General features: G+C 33.7%; 1 protein-coding gene across 1 annotated transcript in view; it reads right to left on the bottom strand.

The window, feature by feature from the left end:
• The window catches only part of LOC145306843 (innexin shaking-B-like), a 61,577-nt gene that overhangs the window by 18,180 nt on the left and 17,253 nt on the right, over window positions 1–26,144 (bottom strand). The window contains exons 4-9 of the mRNA XM_080149158.1: window positions 16,809–16,870; window positions 12,590–12,716; window positions 11,320–11,418; window positions 7,127–7,247; window positions 6,279–6,360; window positions 1,097–1,181 (exon numbers count right to left, since the gene is read on the bottom strand). Of these exons, the coding sequence (XP_080005284.1) occupies window positions 1,097–1,181; window positions 6,279–6,360; window positions 7,127–7,247; window positions 11,320–11,418; window positions 12,590–12,716; window positions 16,809–16,870 (576 nt within the window). The remainder of the gene's footprint in view (window positions 1–1,096; window positions 1,182–6,278; window positions 6,361–7,126; window positions 7,248–11,319; window positions 11,419–12,589; window positions 12,717–16,808; window positions 16,871–26,144) is intronic.

Raw genomic sequence — 26,144 nt, forward strand, 5'->3', positions numbered from 1 at the left:
CAACATTAGTATGGTCGTATAATATGAAAATGCCTTAATTTTTTTCTATAGAAATTAATATAAGAAACTGCGTCTTTTTGGTTTAATGATTATCATTTTTTAATGCATGTATGTTTTCATTATTTCTTTGTTGGTTTTTAGATATGTGTACATTCCAAAAGTATTTTTTTTCAGCAAAAACGTTTACTGTCTCAAAAATCAGCCATGTGACGTCATAAAAATGAGGGAGATAAGAGGAGAAGTGGGAAAGAAAATCCCTAAAAAAAAGATGGATACTCACTCATTTTTATGTCGTCACATGGCTAATTTTTGAGACTTTGTCCAGCTACTTTAGTTGTTTAATGACTTTTTTTGCCCTATAGTTCATTTTTGAAAATTGAAAATGTTTAGTATAATTATTTGGGTAAAAAGTAGATAAGGTGTAATATTCTAAGGAAATGTGCAAGTATTTTTAGAAAAATCTTTAATTTATGGAAAATTAGTGAAATGTGCATTTTAAAAACGTTTGGACACCCAACTTAATGAACCAGTCAAACAAAATTAAAGTCCCAAAGTTGTTAGGCCAACAAATAAGAAAACGTTATTATAAAATTTTGGGGACTAGTGTAATAAAATGTCCATTGTCCTCACACTTAACCTTCAGGGAGGGAGGGGACAATGGTTTGTTAATTTCATTAGGCTCCAAAGTGTTATAATAACGTTGCCTCAATAACTTTGGGGATTTTTAATGAATTTTGGTTGGTTCATTAAGTTGAGTGTCCAAACATTTCAACCACAAATTGTAATCTAGAGAAGGGGTAATTTGGGATGTAATTGGGGATTTGTTGAAAATTGTGTTGCTTACCTTCCCACTTGTACCAAACTTGTACACTTTGCACAATTGAAAAAAAACGTGGGAAAATAGTAACAATCGTGGGAAAAAAGTATCAATCATGGAAAAAATTGTGTTGCTTACCTCCCCACTTGTGCCAAACTTGTGGAATGTACACAATCCTGGGAAGAAATTAACTCTTGTGGGAAAATAGTAACATTCGTGGGAAAAAAGTAGCAGTCATGGGAAAAAAGTATCAATCATGGGAAAAATTGTGTTGCTTACCTCCCCACTTGTACCAAACTTGTGGAATGTACACTTTGTCATCCGGGGAAACACATAGATCATTGGATCCAGCCTGTCCTCCTGGGCAAAGAACACACACACACGTGGGAAAATAGTTACAATCGTGGAAAAATAATAACAAACGTGGGAAAATATTAAAAAATAACGTGGGAAAATAGTAACAGTCATGGAAAAAAAGTAGCAATCGTGGGAAAATGGTAACACATGTGAGAAAATAGTAAAACAATTGTGGGAAAATAATAACAGTCGTGGGAAAATAGTAACAGTTGTGGGAAAATAGTAACAATCATGGGAAAATAGTTTCACATGTAGGAAAATAGTAACAAACGTGGGAAAATAGTAACAGACGTGGGAAAATAACAAAAAAAAACGTGAAAAAAAATAGTTAAGATTGTGAAAAATAGTAAAAAATTTAAGAACAATCAATAGAAAATAGTAACATTCGTTAGTAACACAAGTGGGAAAATAGTATCAATCGTGGTAAAAAAGTAACAATCGTGGGAAAATAATAGCAATAGTGAAAAAATTGTTATAGTCGAGGGAAAATAGTTACAATTATGGGAAAATTTAAAAAAGAAAACATTGGGAAAAAATATATAAAAATAAATATTTATGCTTTTCCTCAAATTGCCAGTCAAGCACTGAAATCCCCTTCTCCAATTAAAGTGATAAATGATAAATAAACAAGCAAAACTTTTCCCTCCAATCTTATTTTTCAATTTACTTAAAATACTTCGGATTAAGTTGGGGGCAGGAACGTACAAGTGGGGGGGGGGGGTATAGGGGTGATTAACCCCCAATTTTTTTTATTTTTATTTTCAACCCCCACCCCCAAAAAAAGAAAAAAAGCTTGGAGGTCCTTGCCTCTATGATATAAAGATTACCCCACCTAAAAAAAAATAAAAAAATAAAAAGCTTGGACGTCCTTGGTTGGGGGGTGTCTTTGCTTTACAGGGAAATTTGAGGGAAAATGCCTAATTATTTTTACAAACATTAAATAAAATTTAGTTTTTTTGTTGACATTTTTGGAAAGTATAAGAAAAAAAATATCAAAAAATTGTGAAAATACAGAAAATTTGAAAGTATAACTGCTAGAAATAATAAAATAAAAAACCAAAGAGTTGTATATAAAGTTCAAAAATGCTTTTTTTCAAAAATGATTTAATATGCTGTCATGCAAAAAAAAAGAGAAAAAAAATCTAGGATGAAAAATCTCTATTAAAATATAATAGATAATAAGGATAAAAAATAATTTTTAAATTTAAAAAAAAAATTCTTTTTAGTTAGGGGGTGATTTTTTTCTAGGGGCGATTTTTCTTGGGAGGGTGGTAGTACCCTCCCCCAAAATAGTTATAAACTATTCCAGGACCTATGAGAAACTACCCTGTTAAGGAGAACCCGATCGGTTGCGGTTAGGGAGATCCTTAAGTACATACAAACAGACAAACAAACAAACAGACAGACAGACATACAGACATCCTGTTACTTTTTCATAAGACTAATAAGGATTAAAAACAAACAAAAAAATCATGTAAAAAATATACTAAAAAATAATTTAAGTATTTTAACAATAACCAACTCACAACATTATTGAAAAGAAAGTTATATATAGATTAATAACTGCTAAAAGCTAAAATTTTGGTTGCTAATGTCTATAAATCACAGGAGCCAACTCCCCACTCCCCCTACCCCACAATTAATTTTTTCTAGGGGAGATTTATCTTGGAAAAGTGTTGGTACCCTCCCCCAAAATAGTTGAAAACCTTACCAGGACCTATGAAATGCTGCATTGTAAAGGAGAACCATATCAGTTTAGCGTAAAAGATATACTTTTGTAGTACAGACAGACATACAGACGTTCTGTTAATTCTTTATAAGGATTTATGATGAAAGCCTAAGAATTCTAAATAAATTTTATATGATTTTGCCTATTATTTATTCTAAAGGGATAAGACAATGGCCAATAAATTTATGAACCTCCCCAATGATGATAATACACAAAATTATCCCTACTGTAAATTTCAATTGGTGGTTAAAAAGTTTGAACACCCAACTTAATGAACTAACCAATCAAAATTAACTTAAAGTCCTTAAAGTTGATAAGTCAACTAATAAGAAAACGTTATTATAAAACTTTGAGGACCAGTGTAATAAACAGCCCATTGTCTCCTCTCTCACTTTACTTGATAAGTAAATTAAAAACCTAGACTAGAAAATTTTATATGATTTTGCCTATTATACTTTACATATCCAGGGATCTAAAGGGATAAGACAATGGCCGATAAATTTATGCACATCCCGAATAATGATACACAAAATTACCCTTTCTGTAGATTACAATTCTTTGATGAAACGTTTGGAACCTTACTTAATGAACCAATAAATCAAAATTCAATAAGTCCCCCCCACTCCCAAAGTTGTTGAGCCAACAAATAAGAAAAACATTACTCTTTTTCTATTGGGACTAGTGTAATAAACAACCCAATGTCCCCTCCCTCCCTGTTTACATAACCCTCGGAAGTTAATATTCATTGATAGCTTTTTTCGTTATTTTAGGCATGTTAGAATTGTCCTATCGATTTCAAACTTTGCATGATGACTCCTGTAGTAGTAAAAGACGTAGCAACTCTATAATCGTTGCCAGAATGTCCCTACGTCCATTTTAATCATGTTGATTTTTAACTTTTTCAACAACAATTTTTTATGTGATATAATCATATGATTGATCTGATTTTTGGTGTACTGATTCCTATTAAAATAAGGTACAATATTATAAGCAAAGCATCTCTATAATAAAGCCCAAAAAATGTCAGTATGTCCTTAAATAGAATTCTGTATTTAAGAAGTTTTGCAAAATATTTACATATAATTTTGTCCAAACTATACGTATAAACTTATATGTTTACATATTTTATATTCAGTTCTGACAATGTTCGTCTGTCATACCGTTTCAGAGCTTCGCTTTTATAGATGTTGTCATTCTTGTACTTTACATATCCCTTAATATTCATTGAATTTATTTTCATCTAAATTCAAATCTCAAATCTTATGTCTGTTAAACCACCCCCCATCCCCCTCCTCCTAACTCCCCTCCCATCCTCATACCCCCCCCCCCAAAGACCTTGTTGTACCCCCCCTCCTCATCCCCCTCCTCTTCCCTCCTCATTCCCCCTTCCTCTTCAAATCTTACGTCTGTTGTTAAACCACCACCCTCCCCTCTCCTCATCCCTCCTCATCCCCTCCCCCCAATTTCCCCTCCCTCCTCTTCCCTTCCCCCCTCCTCCTCCCCCCTCCCATCCATAGGCACTATAGACCTTGAGGAAGGGAGGAGATATTGAACAGAAAATTTCTTTGGTACCCAAAGTTTTTAATCCTCGTTTTCTTATTTGTTGGCCTTAACTTTGGGTACTTTTATTAATCTATTAATCTATTTCAAAAAATAATTTTATTCTACAAAAGACCATTGTCTTGTCCCTTAAGATCCCACCAATGTACTTATATTCGCCTTGGTAAAGTAGAAAATGTTTTTTTCAGGGGAAAATTAGCCTTTTTAACAAAACTTTTTTTATGACAAAAAATTGTAATTTGAAGTAGCTGGACAAAGTGTCTCAAAAATTAGCCCTGTGACGTCCTTTTTTAGGGTTTTTCTATCCCGCTTCCCCTCTCATCTTTCTCATTTTTATGACATCACATGGCTAATTTTGAAACACTTTTCCAAACCATTTTCCAAACCATCCCACACTTTTTAGTATAGCTCCTAAACTACAAATAGCACAAAAATGGTTTTTATATTTCCAAAAAATAAAGATTATTGCGGTTCTAAGCCACGCAATTTAAATTTTAAAAAGTTTAAGGAAATATTTATTTTGGGGCAAGGAAAAGAGGCACTGAAAAAAAAACTTCCCCCCCCCCCCGCCTCATCACACCTCTCCTTACAAAAAGTGCACCAAGAGGCCTATAGTATAATAAAAAGTAGCTGAAACTATTAGGTTTTCCATTTCAAGGAAGCTTAATATAGGTCCTGGTCAGGTTTTCAGCTATTTCATTTCTGGAGGAAAGGTGCAAAGCCAATAATCCTTAAATAAAAGTGACAGGTTCTGTGTGTGTGTATGTGTGTGTGTACCAAAGGATCTCGTTAACTGCTGAACCGATATGGTTGTCCTCTACAATGAAACATCTTATAGGACCTGGAAAGGTTTTTAACTATATTGGAGGAGGGTACCTTATTAAAACTAAAATTAAAAGTTGGGTATCGCCTATTCCCCCCTCACTCTTTACACCTCAGGAGCCCCTAGAGGCCTCTAGGGGAGTAGCTGCTAGTATCAAATAAATTATTTAACTAAAATTACCAATAAAGTGATTTTTTGACAATACCTATAACTCACAGTATTTATTTATATTCTTTATATTTTTTTTAAATCTAAAAAAATTAAGAAACAACTAACTAGTATAGCCCTATTATAACCAAACATCTTACATTAAACTTATCTATCAAATTTAAGAATTAGCTTGGATTTATAAATTGTACCTAAGGCTTATGTTGTCTTAAAAGATGTTTTTTTTCAACCTTTGTTCAATATTCTAATAATAGAAATAATTTACTAAAAGCCATGAGAACTTGAAAATTTGAACAATTTTCCCTGTAGAAATTTTCCCTGTTTGTCGCGATTTCTGTAGAGTTCTTTTTTTGTGAGGTCCTTTTATGAAAATAGAAAAAAATAATTAAACACTTAAATTATTTTACGAATTAGGGGTTTTAATTTTAGGCCTTTCGTGATTTTTTTTAATCATCATTTTGTTTTATTCATACTTTTTGCCTTTTAGAGGTTATGAAAGCAAGAGATGGGGGGGGGGGATTGCCATGATTCCCATATAAGTTTAAACTTTAGGGAAGTTTTTTGTATGGGAAAATTTGTCACAATGAAAAGTTGTCCAATGGGGAAATTAATTTTTGATTCTGCTTGGTAAATTTGTCATAAAGAGAATTCATATATCAAGGAAAAATTGTATGGGAAAATTTGCCAAAATGAGAATTTGTCCAAGTAGGAAAAATTTGTCATTTTAAGATTTCGTCCCATTAGGAAAATTTGTCCCAATAAGATTATGTCCAAGAAGGGAAAATTTGTCATGAGAAAAATGTTGTGTGTGGGTGCATTCCTGATCTCTTTCTGCAAAAGCTATAACTTCCAGGCCGAAGGTGAGGAAGGCACCGTTGAAAAATCTGTCCATCAAAAACATTTGGCCTAAAAAAAGGATACAGAGATAAATATAGTTTTCATAAAAATGACGGGTATAGTCCTTTTGTTGCAACGCCTCTTTAGTTTAGGGGCGTTTAGTGGTATTTTTACAATGGCTTTTCATAGGTTTATTTTGGTTAGATTAAGCTATATTAGGTTAGTATTGCCCTGAAGGATTTGGCGAACACAGTAATAGTGTCTGACTGATTATGAGGTAACAAAAAAAATTAGCCAATGAGAGGCCGTTATTGACCAATGGTAAAATTTATTGTGGCCTCTCATTGGCTAATTTTTTTTGTTACGTCATAATGAGTCAGACACTATTACTGTGTTCGGATTTGGCAATTTGCCCTGCAGGGTTAAAGCTATCTAAAATCTACTTTATGATCTAAAATTCGCTGTTATTTTCAGAGATATAGAAAAACAACTTTCTAAGTTTGATATTTTTTACAGAGAACAAGGATGTATAATCATTTTTTTGTATTCCTTTTGGTTGTAACAGAAAATCGGAAAATGCAGTTTTTTCTGAATCACCCTGTAATCATAGTACTACATTTAGGTCTTTGAAAATCAACAAATATTGTTGGGTATGGTACCACAGCTAAGTCGCTACAAAAGAGCAAAAAGAAAGTTGCTAGCAGACAGAAAAAGGTCCCAAACAGGGAGATCAAGGTAGTTGAGATTTTTTGTTCAACTTAAAATGATATATTTTCTAAAGCAGACAAAGTGAATTATAGAGTAGCCTAACAACTGAAAGCAAATAAAAACTTACCACAGACATTTAAAAGAGCTAGAAGTTCACAGAAGAAGTATCTGTAGGCCCACCAGTTGTGGTTCTTCAGGTTGTCATACAGATAGTCCAATAACAACTTCTTCTTCTGCTTCTTTTCAACCTAGAACAACAACAAAAAATCACGAAACCTTTCTTGTGCAACTATCCCTTTCCCTGACATAGTTTGATTAACAACAATCTAATCACGAAACCTTTCTTGGGCATCTATCCCTTACCCTTCATTTAACCTTAAACAACAACAAAAATCACAAAACCTTTCTTGTACATTTATCCCCTATCCTGGCATTATTTTATTAATATCAATAAAATCACAAAACCTTTCTTGTGCATCTATCCCTTACCCTTCTTTTTGACCTATAACAACAACAAACAATCACGAAACCTTTCTTTTGCATTTATCTCATAACCATCTTCTCAACCATAACAACAACAAAAATCACGAAACCTTTCTGGTGCATCTATCCCTTACCCTTCTTTTTGACCTATAACAACAACAAACAATCATGAAACCTTTCTTGTACATTTATCCCTTACCCTTCATTTTGTCCTATAACAACAACAATAATCACGAAACCTTTCAAGTGCATCTATCCCCTACCCTAACAAAGAATCTTGTTAGAGACTTTTCTTAATTTTTTAATATTTATATTTTGTATCATGATTGACAAACTGACAGACAAAGTTAATTACATATACGATGCCCAATGGTAAAAGTGATCTTGATAAAAAAAATCAGCTGTCTAAATCTAATAGCAGCGGAGTAAATCATGTTTACGCCATAGAATTACAGAAGAATGTAAATAAAAGTAAAATTATAAAGTAGCTTTGCTACTAAAAAAATTGTGTCTAGGGTTCTAATCCATCTATAATTTTATAAATTTTGATATTTCAAAAAAATTCTCAACAGTCTAATTTTACTATGAAAAGGACAACTTTTTTTGACAAAACATATATAGATACACACACACACGCACACACACACATATATATACACACATCTACGCACACACACATATACACACACATCTAAACACACATACACACACACATATATACACAATACACATACACACACATACACATATACACATACACACATACATAATACACACATACACTCACTCATACACACACATACATACACACACAAGCACACACACACACATACACACACACACACAAATGTACATACACACACTCACACACACACATACTCACAAACACACACTCACAAATAATCACACATACATACACACACACATACACACACACACACACACACACACAGACACACACATACATGTATACATACACAACACATACCCACACACGCACACACACACTCACACATACACACACATATATTCATATACACACACACAAATACATAATACACACACACACAGACACACACACATACACACATATACACACACTTACACACACACATACACACACACACACACAGACACACACATATACACACACATACACACACACACATATATGCCCTAATGTTATTAAGTCTAACGTTATTATATGTTCTTTAGAGAATTCTCCATATATATATAAAAATATCAGAGTTGCTGCATAAGTAGTCAAACTATTTTCTCGTATTCATTTGAATCCGGTGGATAGGAACCGGTTCTCATCCATACGAAAAAACTATGTCTAACATTGTATTATATCCAGCTTTCTATGAATATAAAAATGTAGAATCATATAATTATTAATATAAATACAATTTTACATTCTATATCCGCAGAAAGCGGTTTACAATATGATGAAAGAAATAATTATTCCAGTATCGCATGGAAACCGATTAATATCTGGTGGACTAGAACCGGTTCTTAGCCATACTAAAAAATTATGTATAGCATCGTATTATATCCAGTTTTGTACAGTATAAAATGTTCAATCATAAGATTTAAACCAGTTTTTTAGCCCATGCCTTGACATCTCGGGGCTACAAAAATGGTTTTCATCTTATAATTGTACATTTTTATATTCATTGAAGATTGGATATAATAAGATGCTATACATAACTTTTTCGTATAGAACAGGTTCTAATCCACCAGATATTAATCAGTTTTGAAGCGATACAGTAATAGTTATTTCTATTATAAACCGCTTTCTGCGGATATAGAAACTGGTTTAAATCTTTTGATTGTACATTTTTATATTCGTATAAAGCCATTTATAGTACGATGCTAGACATAGTTTTTTTCGTATGGATGAGAACCGGTTCCTATCCACCGGATTCGAATGAATACGAGAAAATATATCATTATGTTTCTGGTTGTTGACAAAGGAGTGCCAAACTAACCCACGCGGTAGGGGCGTGATTTAAATATATATATAGTACACATTTATCAAAACTTAATTTAGGGGGTTACATATTATTACAACGTAGTTATAAGACTTGGGTAGCAATAAAATGAGACATTGGGTATCCCTCTAACTGAACCGATTTTTGATTAGTCAACGGATCTAAATTTATCTCAGCCAGGATATAATTAAAAGCCTAAATCAGCCAAGGATTAGCTGAGTACAATAGTTTTAAACTAAAAAAATTAAAAATAAAGAGCTAAATGAGGAATTGCGTCTTTCTCTTTTTATCGACAGACGCACTTTGATATATCATTTTCATAATGAATGATATGTATTTCGCATTTTAATGTCAGTTTATGTGTAAATTTGGTGAGCTACATTATTGAGTAGCGTTGTTAAGTTTGGATGGAAGAATTTTGTAATGAAAGCAAAAGTGGGGTAGAGGATAAGGGATGGGGTAGAAACCAGTTACAATAAATCCAAAAACTCTTGTCAGTGGATCAAATTCGACCATGTTTCTAAGATGCCATTATTTGAGGGAGGAGGGGGGGGGGAGAAAGAATTGTAGATTTATTCTCTTGGATATCTTGTAAATTTACTTTGACATTAAAAAACACAATATGTATACTCTTCATTATGTTATAGTTGGATGGATAGAAAATTTTTCTCGTATTCATTCGATTCCGGTGGATAGGAACCGGTTCTCATCCATACTGAAAAATTATGTCTAGCATTGTATTATATCCAGCTGTCTAAGAATATAAAAATGAGCAATCATAATATTAAAACTAGTTTTTTAATGAGATAGAACTTGCCCCACCACCTTGACAAAATTTCTACAAATACTTTAAGATAATGCATTATTGTTTATCTGCCCGTCTGTTTTATTAAGAAACAAAATAATATTTTTTTATTCTTTATATCCTTATATATAACTATGAATAACTCTAATTTTCTTTGATAAAAGAGGTAGGATAATCTATCTATCTATCTATCTGTCTATCTATCTGTCTATCTATCTGTCTGTCTGTCTGTCTCTATGTCTGTCTGTCTGTATATACAAATATATAAATATGTATAACTCTAATTTTCTTTGATAAAAGAGGTAAGATAATCTATCTATCTATGTATCTATCTATCTATCTATCTATCTATCTATCTATCTATCTATCTATCTATCTATCTATCTATCTATCTATCTATCTATCTATCTATCTATCTATCTATCTATCTATCTATCTATCTATCTATCTATCTATCTATCTATCTATCTATCTATCTATCTATCTATCTATCTATCTATCTATCTATCTATCTATCTATCTATCTATCTATCTATCTATCTATCTATCTATCTATCTATCTATCTATCTATCTATCTATCTATCTATCTATCTATCTATCTATCTATCTATCTATCTATCTATCTATCTATCTATCTATCTATCTATCTATCTATCTATCTATCTATCTATCTATCTATCTATCTATCTATCTATCTATCTATCTATCTATCTATCTATCTATCTATCTATCTATCTATCTATCTATCTATCTATCTATCTATCTATCTATCTATCTATCTATCTATCTATCTATCTATCTATCTATCTATCTATCTATCTATCTATCTATCTATCTATCTATCTATCTATCTATCTATCTATCTATCTATCTATCTATCTATCTATCTATCTATCTATCTATCTATCTATCTATCTATCTATCTATCTATCTATCTATCTATCTATCTATATCTCTATCTATCTATCTATCTATCTATCTATCTATCTATCTATCTATCTATCTATATCTCTATCTATCTATCTATCTATCTATACCTCTGACACAACTCCGACATCTAGATCCATCATGAGAGCTGTGATCTTGCCGGCCTCCCAATTTTTCCACAACCATCGAGGTATGTAGAATAGAACACTCTGAAATATAATTATTATCAACCAATAGTAAAGCTTCATTTTGTCACGTGACTAAAAAATCAGCCAATAGTAGGGCACCACAACCAACGAACACCCGGAAGTTTAGTTCAGTATTTGAACGCTAGATATCTCTTATGGATCAGTTTTTTTTATTAAAACTTTATTGGGAATATTAAAATCATATTATGTATTATCATAGAGGCGATTTAAAAGAAACATTTATTAAGTCTTTTGGTTTAAGGCATATGGTTTTAGCAATTCCCATTAAGATTATGTTCTACAGAGGTTTTAAATGTGTTAAAAAAAATGTTCCAACGAAAAAGAAAAAAATCTTCGAATTTTCATCATAATTTTTTTGGATCCACCAATGAAAACATCTTTACTGTGCTCCATGATCAACCAATAGAAAAGCTTCATTTTGTCACATGACAAAATATCAGCCAATAGCAAGGATTTATTTTGTCACGTGACAAAAAATCACCCAATAATAAGGCTTTATTTTGTCACGTGACAAAAAATCAGCCAATAATATGGCTTTATTTTGTCACGTGACTAATAATCAGCCAATAGCATAGCTTTATTTTGTCACGTGACTAAAAATCAACCTACCTGGAAGAACAATGTGAATCCGACCCACTGGTAGTAGGTTAATATCAACCAATAGTAAAGCTTTATTTTGACACGTGACAAAAAATCAGCCAATAGCAGGGCTGAATTTGGTCATGTGACCGTATATCTTACCTGGAAGAACAATGTGAATCCGACCCACTGGTAGTAGGTGACATATCAACTTAAAGTAAAGCTTCATTTTGTAACATGACTAAAAATCAGCTAATAGCAGGGCTGCATTTTGTCATGTGACTAAAAATTAGCCAATAGCAGGGCTTTATTTTGTCACATGACTAAAAATCAACCAATAGCAGGGCTTTATTTAGTCACGTGACTAAAAATCAACCTACCAAGGAAGAACAATGTGAATGCAACCCACTGTTAGTAGGTGACATATCAACCAATCATAAAGCTTCATTTTGGTGACTATAAATTAGCCAATAGCATAGCTTTATTTGATCATATGACTAAAAATCAGCCAATTATATGGCTTTATTTTGTCACGTGACTAAAAATCAGCCAATAATATGGCTTTATTTTGTCATGTGACCGTATATCCTACCTGGAAGAACAATGTGAAGCCCACCCACTGGTAGTAGGTGACATATCTTCTCTCCTCCTCATTGTCATGAGCGGATGTGATGACCCCCGGGTGCGCCACCTCTCTTCCAACATGCAATGAAAGTGCCCTGAAAATAAAAATCTACAATTAACATTGACCAATAGCAGAGCTTCATTTTGTCATGTGACAAAAATCAGCCAATAGTAGGGCTTTATTTTGTCACATGACAAAAAATGAGCCAATAGAAGGGCTTTATTATGTCATACTATTAACAATGAGCCAATAGTATGACTTTATTTTGTCACGTGGCAAAAATCTCTCCCAACATGCAATGAAAATGCCCTGGAATAAAATCTACAATTAATATTGACCAATAGCAGAGCTTCATTTTGTCATGTGACATAAATCAGCCAATAGTATAACATGCAATGAAAGAGCCCTGGAATAAAAATTAAGAGCTTGAGCCATCTAGCGGAGAGATTTGAACTATTTTTGTTATCTCACTCTTTCTCCCACAATGCCTATCAAATAGAGAAACATCTTATTTTTGATCAAATTGGAAAATAAAGAAGAGGGGGGGGGTCATGAAAGTGGTCTGGAAGAACAGCGATCTAAGGGGACAAAACAATAGCCAATAGATTGATGTACATCCCAAATCATGATACATAAAATTATACCTTCTGCAGATTAAACTAAGTGATTGAACACTCAACTGAATGAACTAATCAATCAAAATTCACTAGTATCCTCAAAGTTGTTAAGCCAATGAATAAGAAAATGTTATTGTAAAACTTTGGGGACTAGTGTAATAAATAGCCAATTGTCTCCTCTCTATCTGGCTTGAGGAAGCGCTGAAAAGAGTCATATGTGACGTCATAAATTTAGGTCTAAATTCATCTCTTTTTTGGAATATTCCTTTCCGACTTCTATTCTCATCCCTCATTTATAGATGTAGTTTTATGACGTCACACATGACACTTTCTAGCGCTTCAGCTTGAGCCTTCTAGCAGGGAGATTTGAACTATCTAATTCTTTCTGCGCTTTCTCTCAAAGTACCTGTCGAGTTAAAAAAAAAACCTAGCACTTTTTCTTTTGTAAAATTTGAAATAATGGAGTGGGGAAAGGTTAATTCCAGCTGTAGCTAACAAATAAATTAATTTAAAATATATTTGTTAATTAGAGCTGTTTTTTCATGATTTTGTGGGGCAATAGTAAAGACGACTTTTTCATCTGCAACCCAAATATAATTTTAGATTTATTTCGCCTGGGTTAGTTTTTTCTATGCCCATCTTTTTCCTATGACTAACTAATAGGGAGGGGGGGATATTAACCCTGCGGGCATGTACCCAGTATAACTTATATTCAGAGATCTTAGGGGATAAGACAATGGATGATAAATTAATGTACATTCCCAATGATGATACACAACATTACTCCTTGTTGAAACCAACAAATAAATTACCTAATATATTTTAGTAGATAAATGAGAGATCATATAAAACTTTGGGTACCATTATATAATTTACAGTCCAATGTCCCCTCCCTCCCTAAATATCTATGTGTCTCTAATGTCAGGTAAAAGGGAGGGGCATTGGGCTGTTTATTACACTAGTCCCCCAAAGATTTATAATAAAGTTTTCTTATTCATTGGTTCAACAACTTTGGGGACTATTATTGAATTTTGATGTTTCATTAAGTTGAGTGTCTTAACTTTTCACTAATTGTAATCTACAGAAGAAATAATTTTGTGTATCATCATTGGGGATGTACATCAATTTATCGGCCATTGTCTTATCCCTTTAGATCCCTGCTCTGATGTTCTCAGGTCTGTTTATTTGTTTGTCTGTCTATCTGTCTATTTGTCTGTCTGTCTGTCTGACTGTATCTTTGTCTGTCTGTCTGTCCATTTGTATGTCTATTTGTCTGTCTGTATGTATGTCTGTTTGTCTGTATATTTGTCTGTCTATCTGTCTATTTGTCTGTCTGTTTGTCTGTCTGTCTGTCTGTCTGTCTGTCTGTCTGTCTGTCTGTTTGGCTGTCTGTTTGTCTGTCTGTTTGTCTGTCTGTCTGTCTGTTTATTTGTCTGTCTATTTGTCTGTCTGTCTGTATGTCTGTCTTTCTGTCTATTTGTCTGTCTGTATGTCTGTCTGTTTGTCTGTTTGTCTGTCTATTTGTCTGTCTGTCTCTTTGTTTGTCTTTCTGTCTATTTGTATGTCTGTTTGCCTGTCTGTTTGTCTGTCTGTTTGTCTGTCTGTTTGTCTGTCTGTTTGTCTGTCTGTTTGTCTGTCTGTTTGTCTGTCTGTATGTCTGTCTGTTTGTCTGTCTGTTTGTCTGTCTGTCTATCTGTCTGTCTTATCCCTTTATCTTCCTGCTCCGATGTTCTCATGTCATGTATAGAAGACACGAATATACAAATTGGAGTTTTCATCACACAGCAAAAATATCAGGGATCTAAAGGGATAAGACAATAGCTGATAAATTGATGTACATCCCCAATGATGATACACAAAATTACATTTTTTGGACAGTCAAGTTTATGAACCAACCAATCAAGTACCAAAATTTGTTGAGTCAACGAAAAAGAAAACGTTATTATAAAACTTGGGGACTAGTGTCATAAACAGCCCATTGTCCCATCTCTCTCTCTTATACTTTACAGTAGTAAGGGGACAATGGGTTGTTTATTACACTAGTCCCCAAAGTTTCATAACAACGTTTTCTTATTCATTGGCTTAAGCAATTTGGAGACTTTTAATTAATTTTGATTGGCTGGTTAATTAAATTTCTTAAGTGAGCGTCAACCACTAATTTAAATCTACAGAAGGGATGATTTTGTGTATCATCATTTAGGGATGTACATTAATTTACTGGCCATTGTCTTATCCCTTTAGATCCCTGTTTTTTGTTTGCGCTATCGGGAAAACACTTCTCTTTTGATAAGAGTTGGTAAAATCCCATTTTCTCTTCATACATCAACTCCCCCCCCCCCCCCCAATGTTTGATCAAAGTAAGGTACCCAAAGTCTTATTACAGAAGTACCCAAAGTTTTATTAATTGGTTAGTTCATTAAGTTAAATATCTAAACATTTCAACCACTAGTTTCAAAAGTTTTATACAGCGTTTTCTTATTCATTAGCACAACCACTTTGGGGACTTTTAATTAATTTCAATTAATTGGTTTAATATGTTGAGTGTTCAAAAGTTTCAACCATTAATTTTAATCTACAGAAGGGGTAACTTTTTATATCATCATTGGGGATGTACAATAATTTATAGATCATTGTCTTATCCCTTTAGATCTTTTTATACTTGGGGGGGGGGGGGGGGGGTTAACTGAAGATTATGGGATTTTTGTTGTTGTTGTTTTGAATAACTAATAGAGATTGAGTGAGACACTTATACATAGACTTACACTCACACACACACACACACATATATATACAACACACACATACACACACACACACAAACACAAACACACACACACACACACACACACACACACAAACACACACACACATATACATAAAAACACAGCCAGGGATTATAGACAAACCAGAAGCGTGCAGAAATGAAAAATTTGTTTGTCTGTCTGTTTGTCTGTCTGTTTGTCTGTCTGTTTGTCTGTCTATTTGTCTGTTTGTTTGTCTGTCTGTTTGCCTGTCTGTTTGTCTGTTTGTTTGTTTGTCTGTATGTTTGTCTGTCTGTTTGTCTGTCTGTTTGTCTGTCTGTCTGTTTGTCTGTCTGTTTGTCTGTCTGTTTGTCTGTCTGTTTGTCTGTCTGTTTGTCTGTCTGTTTGTCTGTCTGTTTGTCTGTCTATTTGTCAGTATGTTTTTCTCTCTATTTGTCTGTCTGTTTGTCTGTCTGTTTATTTGTCTGCTTATTTGTCTGTCTGTTTGTCTATCTGTTTGTCTGTCTGTTTGTCTGTCTGTTTGTCTGTTTATCTGTCTGTTTGTCTGTCTGATTGTCAGTCTATTTGTCTGTCTGTTTGTCTGTCTGTCGGTTTGTCTGTCTGTCTGTTTGTTTGTCTGTTCGTCTGTCTATTTGTCTGTTTGTTTGTCTGTCTGTTTGTTTTACTGTCTGTTTGTCTGTCTGTTTGTCTGTCTTTCTGTCTGTCTGCTGTCAATAGCTCTACTATTGTCATCTGTCTATTTGTCTGTCTACTTATCTGTTTGTCTGTTTGTCTGTCTATTTGTATGTCTGTCTGTCTGTAGTTTACCTTGGTATTGTATATGTGCTGTGGATCCAACAATACAGGTCAAATACATCGTCAGGTATGTCCTAGATAGATAGATAGTTAGTTAGTTAGTTAGATAGATAGATAGCTAGTTAGTTGGATAGATAGATAAGTTTGTAGATAGTTGGATAGATAGATAGATAGGTATGTAGATATTTTGAAAATAAATAGATAAATAAATTTTGTTGGATAGATAGTGATAAAGTTAAATAGATAGATAGATAAAAAGTAATGAATTGTTAGTAGATAGATAGATAGACAGATAGATATGAAAAGATGGATAGGTAGTTGGATAAATAGATAGTTAGTATATAGTTAGATAGTTAGTTGGAGTATAGATAGATAGATGGATAGATAGTTAGTTTAATTGTTAGATGGATAGACAGATATATAGATAATAAATAGACAGATTGTAAGTTATTAGATAGATAAATAGTTAGTGGGATAGATAGTTTGTTAGTTAGATAGATAGATAGATAGGTAGATAGATAGATAGATAGTTAGTTAGTTAGATAAGTAAAACAGTAACAAGCCCTTTTCACTCCACAGGGGGGAGCATAGGCCGCTGACAATTTGTCAGTGTTTCTGTAACAATGTGGCTTTTTATGGATATGGGATAGGATTGTCAGCCCTAAGCCCTATTATTGCGGTGTAAAGCGTCCATTTGCCCATCAGACAACCAACCCTTTGATTGCACGACCTTTGTCTGAGAAGTCCTAACTGTGCATGGTAGTGAGTTGCGCCTGTTTTGGGCCAAGGCATTCCCCCTACTCTAACTATTTATGTCGCGCACCTGACATAGCAGCAGTAGGAACCATTTTTAACGTCTTTAGTTATGACGCGATGTAGGACCGAGATTCGAACCTATCACCTTCCCGACGACGAGCGGATGCGCTACGTGTTGAGCCACGGTCGCGGGTTAATAAGTAGATAGATAGAAAGATAGATAAATAGTTAGTGGGATACATAGTTAGTTAGTTAGATAAATAGGTACATAGAAAAATCGATTAATAAAAAAGAAAAATAGAAAGATGGATGGATTTATAAATAGAAAATTTCCTCAGCCAAAAAAATACTCTTTTTTTCTTTTATGTTATTTTTCTTTATGACTTTTTTAATGATTTTTTATTATGTATGTTACATTAATAAGTGCCAAGCTATTCTACATGAAGGCTTGTCGTTAATTTAGACATGTACAATGATTTCTGGAACAATAAGGTATGATAAATGAAACGTCCCAATAAGCTCATTAAAATTGCAGGGATCTAAAGGGATAAGACAATGGCCGATAAATTGATGTACATCTCCAATGATAATACACAAAATTAGCCCTTCTGTAGATTAGTTTGAACATACAACTTAATGAAAAGTCCCCAAAGTTGTTAAGCCGACGAATAAGTAAATGTTATTATTAAAACTTTGGAGACTTGAGTAATAAACAACCCATTGTCCCCTGTCTAAAGGCAAAATGGCGAATCAAAGAACAATCAGGTAGAAACAAATTTGATGAATTTTAGAGATTTTGTCTATAAAGTTCGTTGGTTTTTTAAGCTTCGCTTTTATGAATGTTGTCTGATCCTTGTTTTACATTATGGGATAAATCATAATGATAGGGGAAGGGATGGAGGAAGAGGAGATAGGACAATGGTATATAAATTGATGTACATCCCCAATGATGATACACAAAATTACTCCCTATGTCGATTAAAAATTGGTGGTTAAAACGTTTGGAAACTCAACTAAATGAACCAACTAATAAAGTCCCCAAGGTTGTTAGGCCAACGAATAGGAAAACACTATCATAAAGCTTTGGGGACTAGTGTAATAAACAGCCCAATGTCCCCTCCCTCCCATAAAATAAAAGCATTGCAGCAGTAATTTTTTGTTGATAAGAAAGGTAGAGAGTAACTTTTCCTTTTGTTACAACTTGTCAAACTTTTTATAGATAGATAGATAGATTGATTGGTGGATAGATAGATAGATAAATTAATAGATAGATAGATTGATAGATACAGGGTGCGCCACATATCCTCGGACTTTTTTAAAATGACCATAGCATCAAAACTACTTGACCAATCAGAACGTTTAACCACACTATAAAAAGCTTAGGTAATGACCTTTTAGCACAAAAAAATCTTTGGACGAAAATGGGCTCGTACTCCGAGCTGACCGCGCTTATGTTCAACAAGGCAGATTCGAGTTGCGCCGGTGTTATAATCTGGATTCTTGACTATGGCCCACTAAATCGGACCTCAGCCCATCTGTAGATGAGGTAGAGTTATGCAACTTGCTGGGGATACTCTTAGATACATAAGAAAGACACTAGAAAAGACTAGAGCTTTCTATCTAAAATGGCTTGGCTGTAGTACTCCGGCAAAGTGAAACGTGGCAGATTTAGAGATGTCAAAAACTTCAAAAATCGTGAAAATTTCTCGGTTCTCGACTTTATAGACCCATATGGGATTTAAAAACTCATTTTAGACTATGGATTGCGCTGACAACCCTATCTGAATCTTCATGCCATTTCTAAAAAGGTATAGAACGTCGTTCTAGCTCAACTGTGGTCTAAATAAAGGCCTCCGTGTCAAAGGGTAGCTTGAAAGTTGGGTGAATTTGTATCCTGCGGTTACTCACATTCCTAAAGAAATGGGGCCTCCCAGCAGCCCGATCTTAATTCGATAGACTTTTGGGCCTAGGGCTACTTTGAAGCATGCACCAATAGACATGCTCATACAACCAAGACCTCCCTCATTGCCACTATCAAGGAGATCTTCGCCAGCTTGGACAAGGACATGGTGGCCAGAGCCTGCGGACACTTCAGGGGGCGGGTAGAGGCGGTGGTTGAGGCTGGCGGCGATTTTATTGAATAATCTAATAGTCATATACCTAATTTGCTTCCCAGTTTTTAAAATTCAATAAAATCTTTAAAATTGACGATTTTATGTTCATTTGTTTAGAAATTAGAGAAAGTCCGAGGATATGTGGCGCACCCTGTAGATAGATAAATTTTTAAAATTATTATGTACAAAAAATCTTCCAAAATATTTGTAGAAATCGTTAAAATTAAAATTTATTTAAAACTTTAATGAATAAATAGATAGATAGATTGAGAGTTTTGGCGGGGTGGGGGGGGGGGATTCATAAAAAGAAATCCCCTAAACTTGTCAAACAACTGGTTTACGAGATCTTACTGAATATACAGACAAACATCCTGTTACTTAACTTATAGATATTTTAAAATTAAAAGTGTAAGAAATGGAGAAAGAGAGAGAGAGAGAGAGAGAGAGAGAGAGAGAGAGAGAGAGAGAGAGAGAGAAATAATTAGAAAGAGTGAACGAGAAAGAGAGAAGAGATAAATAGATATAATCTGCATACATATTTTTTAAAACAGCCAATAAGAAAACAGTGGAGGAACAACCCGGTCATAATAATATTAGTTAAAAAGTATACAGATTAAGATGAACTGAAATTAGTTTCCGAAAGTGTGCGTAGCTTCCGCGTCCTATCTCAATATATGCTACTAGCTAAAAAAGCTTCAAACTTTAAAAAAAATCAAAATTTGAAAAATTAAAATTTTTGAATGTATAATGTATAAATCGTTTATACATTAAATCGCTTTTCCATTTGACCGGAGTCGCTGAAAATAGGGTCTGCAATAATTGGGTTATCTGCTGTACACTTTAGGAAACTAGGGCTCAAATAGGAAATTTATTTCAGCTGATCCAGATTAATCTTTGAACTTAAATTGACCAATAGTTCAAAGATTTTTTCTATTTAATTTGGAAGATTTTTATTTTTTTTAAATTTTAATATGTAACAAAAATTCAACAGAAAAATAAATGAAAATAGTTATTTCTTTCATCGTATTATAAACGGCTTTCCGCGGATATAGAATGTACAATTATGAGATTAAAACTAGTTTTTTTAGCCCCTTGGTTCCGAAGTTTTTTCGAATGGATGAGAACCGGTTCTTATCCACCGGAATCGAATGAATACGAGAAAATGTTTGATAATTTTATTCGAGAAATCATTTGCTAACATCACCTTTATGTTGCAATAGAATGTTATCTAATTTTATTCCCATAATGAGTCAACTTTTTTTAGGATAAAGCTTTGCTTGGGTAAATTATATTGTTTAAAATTTCTTAGCTTATATAGTAAGACAATACATATATAGTAAGTAGCGTTTTTTTAAATTTTCAAAGTAGCTTTTCTCCTATTTTTAACCCCTGTGGGGGGCTCTAACCCTGTGGGGCAATCATTAAGTTTCATCGAACCTTACCAAACCTAAAATAATATATAATAAAAAGTTACTGTAAAAATACAACGAAATGCCCCTTAAATGCGATGTTACGAAAGGGACTTTACCCAAAATTTCTTTTCTCGTATGTGAAGCATATGACAAAACATAAATAATATGAAAAGTATAACGTTTGCTTTCATGAAATTATATCGTTTAAAAATTTCATCGCTTGTATTAAAAGAAAAAAATCATATATTACAAAAAATAAACATCTAGCATCGTATTATATCCAGTTTTCTAAGAATATAACGAGTAAAACCAGTTATTTTAGCCTGGGCCTTCGGCATCTATATTTATATTATAGATAGGTAGTTGGATAGATAGATAGATAGATAGATAGATAAATAGATGGATAGATAGATAGATAGATAGATAGATAGAAGGATAGATAGATAGATAGAAGGATAGATAGATAGATAAATAGATAGATAGATAGATAGATAGATAGATATATCTATATTATAGATGGGTAGTTGGATAAAACGGCTCATTGCACTAAATATGACACTTGGGTTGTACAGAAATTTTAGATCATCCTTACTATAAAGTAACAGGATGTGTGTTTGTCTGCGTGTCTGTCTATCTGTCCGTCTGTCTGTCTGTCTGTCTGTCCCTTAAGATCTCTGTAACCACTGAACTGATTGGATTCTACTCTTCAGGGAATATACCTTCTGGTCCTGTGATGGTTTTAGGCTATTTTTGGGGGACTGGGACACCCACAACCCCCCCCTCTCCACCCAAAGAACAAAAAAATCCCCTTTTTTTAAATGTGATGTATAAAGTGGTAAGCTTTTTCGTCTGAAGCGAAGGATCTCGCCAACTGCTGAACCGATATGGTTCTCCTTTACAATGGAGCTTCTTGTAGATCCAGAGGAGTTTTTAAGCTTTTTTTCGAGAGGGTCGATTCTTCATCCTCCCACCATAGGTGCAACTACAGGTTCTAGGGGCGTAGTCCAGTCGCTAGTGGAAAGTTGCTTTTGAAAGGTTATTATAGGTTGGGTAATTGTCACTGAGAGTACGAGAGAGAGAGAGACAGAGAGAGAGAGAGAGAGAGAGACAGAGAGAGACAGAGAGACAGAGAGACAGAGAGAGAGAGAGAGAGATAGAGAAAGAGAGAGAGAGAAAGAGAGAGAGAGAAAGAGAGAGAGAGAGAGACAGAGACAGAGAGAGAGAGACAGAGAAACAGAGAGAGAAAGAGAGAGAGAGAAGAAAGAGAAAGAGAGAGAGAGAAAGGGGAAAGAGAGAGGAAAAGTGAGAGAGAAAAATAGTTAGAGTGATTGATGTTTTTGGAAATATTTTATTTTAATTTAGAGCAGTTTGAATTTAGAATAGCATTTGATAAAAAAGATAACTGAAAATTATTTCCAGTATGGCTTTGAAATTAGAATCGGTTCTCAGCTAAACTAAAAAAAATCATAAATTGCATCGTAATACAGACAATTTTCCACGAATATTAAAAAAAACTTAAAATTGCCATCCTACATTTTCGATTTTAGTGCATTCCCCCCAAAAAGTCTTAAAAGTTACATTAAAAAGAAGAACCATATCGGTTCAGCAGTTAGCAAGATCCTTCGGTACTGACATGCACATACACACACACATCCTGTTACTTTTATATATAATTATTAAAAAAAACTGTCACAATCCTACAAGTACATATATATTTACTCATGGATCTAAAGGGATAAGACAATGGCCGATAAATTGATGTACATCCTTAATAATGATACAAAAAAATATATCTTCTGTATAGATTATCATTGGTTGAAACGATTGTTTATAAACAAACCATTCACAATTAAATAAAAGTCCCCAATGCTGTTGAATAAACAAATAAGAAAGCATTATCATAAAACTTTGGGGACTAGTGTAATTAACAGCCCAATGTCCCCTCCCTCCTTGATATATATACTACAACTGGTGTTTATGACTTCAAACAATATTTTTTTTTAAAAAGCCACAACAAATTGTTTGACAAAAAAAAACCTAATTTTGCCATTAGTAAGGTTTGATTAAGTAAGGTTTAAGGAGACCCATAACCCCCCCCCCCCCTGCTTACAACATAGTGTTTCTTTTTTTGATTTTTGAAAATGTTTTTTGAAGAATTTTTATCGGCATGATCTTATGTGGATGAAAAGTGGAGGGGGGGGGGGAGAATTATTTTTGCTGTCAATATCCCCTCCCTCTCTCATCTGACTCTAATAAGAAATACTCCCAAGAGACACCCCCTCCCCCATTAGTGCTCTTCCACTTAACATCCCCCCTTTGTCCTTCTTATATCTTTACAACTATAATGTATACTAGAGGCCTCGCCCCTAGAGGCCTCTAGTATACTTTCCTCTAGGGGCACTTGAGGAAGGGAGTTTAGATTTTAAAAGAAAATATAAAAAAAAATTGGGGAGGGGGGGGATTTCTCTTGCGAGGGTCGTGGTACCCTCCCTCAAAATAGTTATAAACCTTACCGAGACCTATAAGAAGCTACCCTGTTAAGGAGAACCCGATCGATTTTGCGGTTAGCGAGATCCTTTGGTACAAACAAACAGACAGACAGACATCGTTCTACTTTGTATAATAGATCAAAAAAAACGTGGATATATTGACAGGAAGAAAAATTTTAGTCATATTTAGGTTGCTAACATGGACCTCATTTATTGGTCAGGTTTTTTTTCATTCAGTAGGAGGGGAGGGGATGGTGTAAAAGGAATGGGTATTGTTATTTTGGCCAGAGTATATGAAAATCTGGTGCAACATCCATGTCATTTACTAAGTATATTTGCGATTACTTTTATTTAATGAAATCTTCCAATTTGTAACATTTACAAAACGGCCTGCTTTATTCAAGATCCATGACAGATCTATATAAGAAATAAACGTCTATAAATGAGCTCGAGTCTTCCAATGGTAAAGTGTTTAAAACTCATAGTGCTCCAATAATCCTCATTAAACTCTCATTGACCAAAGCGATAGGACCTTTATTCTATTTGTTTATGGAATGAATTAAGTTTTTCACTTCGTGTAGATATTACATTGAAGTATTTAATCCTTATTTCATAAATAATAAATATTTGTTCATAATAGAGTAAATCTAAGAAAACTGTATTTTAAAAGAATTCGATTGTGGTGACACTTCCTCTGTGTTAAAATATTAAAACTAAAATTTTAATCATATTAACCCTTTGGTGATGGTAATGTGAAAAAAATATAATTGAAAAAATCTTTTTAAAATCATTTAAATTAATTAATATTTACTTCTTTCTTTTAGATAGTAATGGCGGGGTAGGAAAATAGATTTATTGAGAAATAGATAATAGATTTGTACTTATAGAAAACTAGCCAATAGCGATAAAGTTATATTGAGCCAACTCTAGTATATCCTACATACATACATAAACAAGGATGACAACATCCATAAGTAGCGAAGCTCAAAAGTTATGGATGGACATTTGGCAAAAAGTAAGTTTCATAAAATGAAAAAATTTAGGCTTCTATCTCTAAATGGAGCCTAGAAAATCACGTTTCCCCAAAAACATTTCAGACGGACGGACAGACGGACATTTCAAATTATAGAGTAGGAACATTTTACATATTCCTACAACGTTTCATTAAGATTTGCTTTATACTAGATCGATTCCTAGATTTCCACATTAAAATTTTTGTAAATTTTCGTGTTTTCATTTAGTTTCATGTTTATTTTTTTATGACACTGCTCTATAGTGTCCCTAAAGTTGTTAACCCAACGAATAAGGAAAGGGTATTATAAAACTTTGGGGACTAGTACAATGAACAGCCAAATGTCCCATCCCTGCCTGCTTAAAAGATTCACTTTGTTTATAACTAGCAGCTATGCCCCTAGAGGCCTCTAGGCGTCCTGGAGGTGAGAAAAGTGGTGGTACCCTCCCCCAAAAATAGTTATAAACCTTCCTAGGACTAATGAGAAGCTACCCTATAAAGGAGAACCATATTGGTTCAGTGGTTATCGAGATACTTCGTTACACACACACACACACACAGAGATCCTGTTACTTTATTATAAGGATTATTTTGTATTGTCTAATTGTGATCTACAGTAGGGGTAATTTTGTGTATCATCATTGGGGATGTTCATCAATTTATCGGCCATTGTCTTATCCCTTTAGATGCCAGGTTACTTGTTGTCTATGAATAAAGAACTACTTAATACTTTTTTTTCCTTTTACTAAAAGCCAAGTAGACAGCAAAGCAGGAGTCTAAAGGGATAAGACAATGGCCAATAAATTGATGTACATCCCCAATGATGACACACAAAATTACCCCCTAATGTAGATAACAATTATTAGTTGAAACTTTTGGACACTCAATTAAATGAACCAACCAATCAAAATTCAATAAAAAGGCCCCAAAGTTGTTAAGCCAACCAATAAGAAAATGTTATTATAAAACTTTGGGGACCAGTGTAATAAACAGCTCCAATGTCCCCTCCTTCTTTGTAATAAATTTAAAACCCTTTCTTTGGACCCCTATTAAAAAGTCCCTAAAATTGAATTTGAAACATTTTAACCCCTCTCTAACCACTGAACCTATATGGTTCTCCTTTGCAGTTTATACTTCTCATAGGTCCAAGGTTTTTACCCGACTCTTTCTATTAATGTCGTGCACGTGACAATTAGTGGTTAAAATATTTGGACACTCAACGAATAAGTTGTTAAGCCAACGAATAAGAAAACGTTATTATAAGACTTTGGTGACTAGTGTAATAAACAGCTCATTGTCCCCTCCCTCCCTGCAATAAATCCAAAGCACTTTATCGTACTGAAGGGGTATTTTTGTTTATTATAATTGGAAAAGAGACATTTTAATTTATCTTCCATTGTCTTATCCCCTATCTCCCTGCAACTAACTTTTCCGGAAGTGATGTGAGTAAAGATATTTACATGTCATCAGGGAGTTAGGTACTCAAAGTACCGAAGGTAGGTACCCAAAGTATCTAAGGTAGGTACCCAAAGTCCCCAAATTTTTTATAAAATGCCCCAAAGTTT

Source organism: Acartia tonsa, chromosome 15 (genome assembly GCF_053477335.1).
Source record: "Acartia tonsa isolate MP-2025a chromosome 15, ASM5347733v1, whole genome shotgun sequence".
NCBI lineage: Eukaryota > Metazoa > Arthropoda > Copepoda > Calanoida > Acartiidae > Acartia > Acartia tonsa.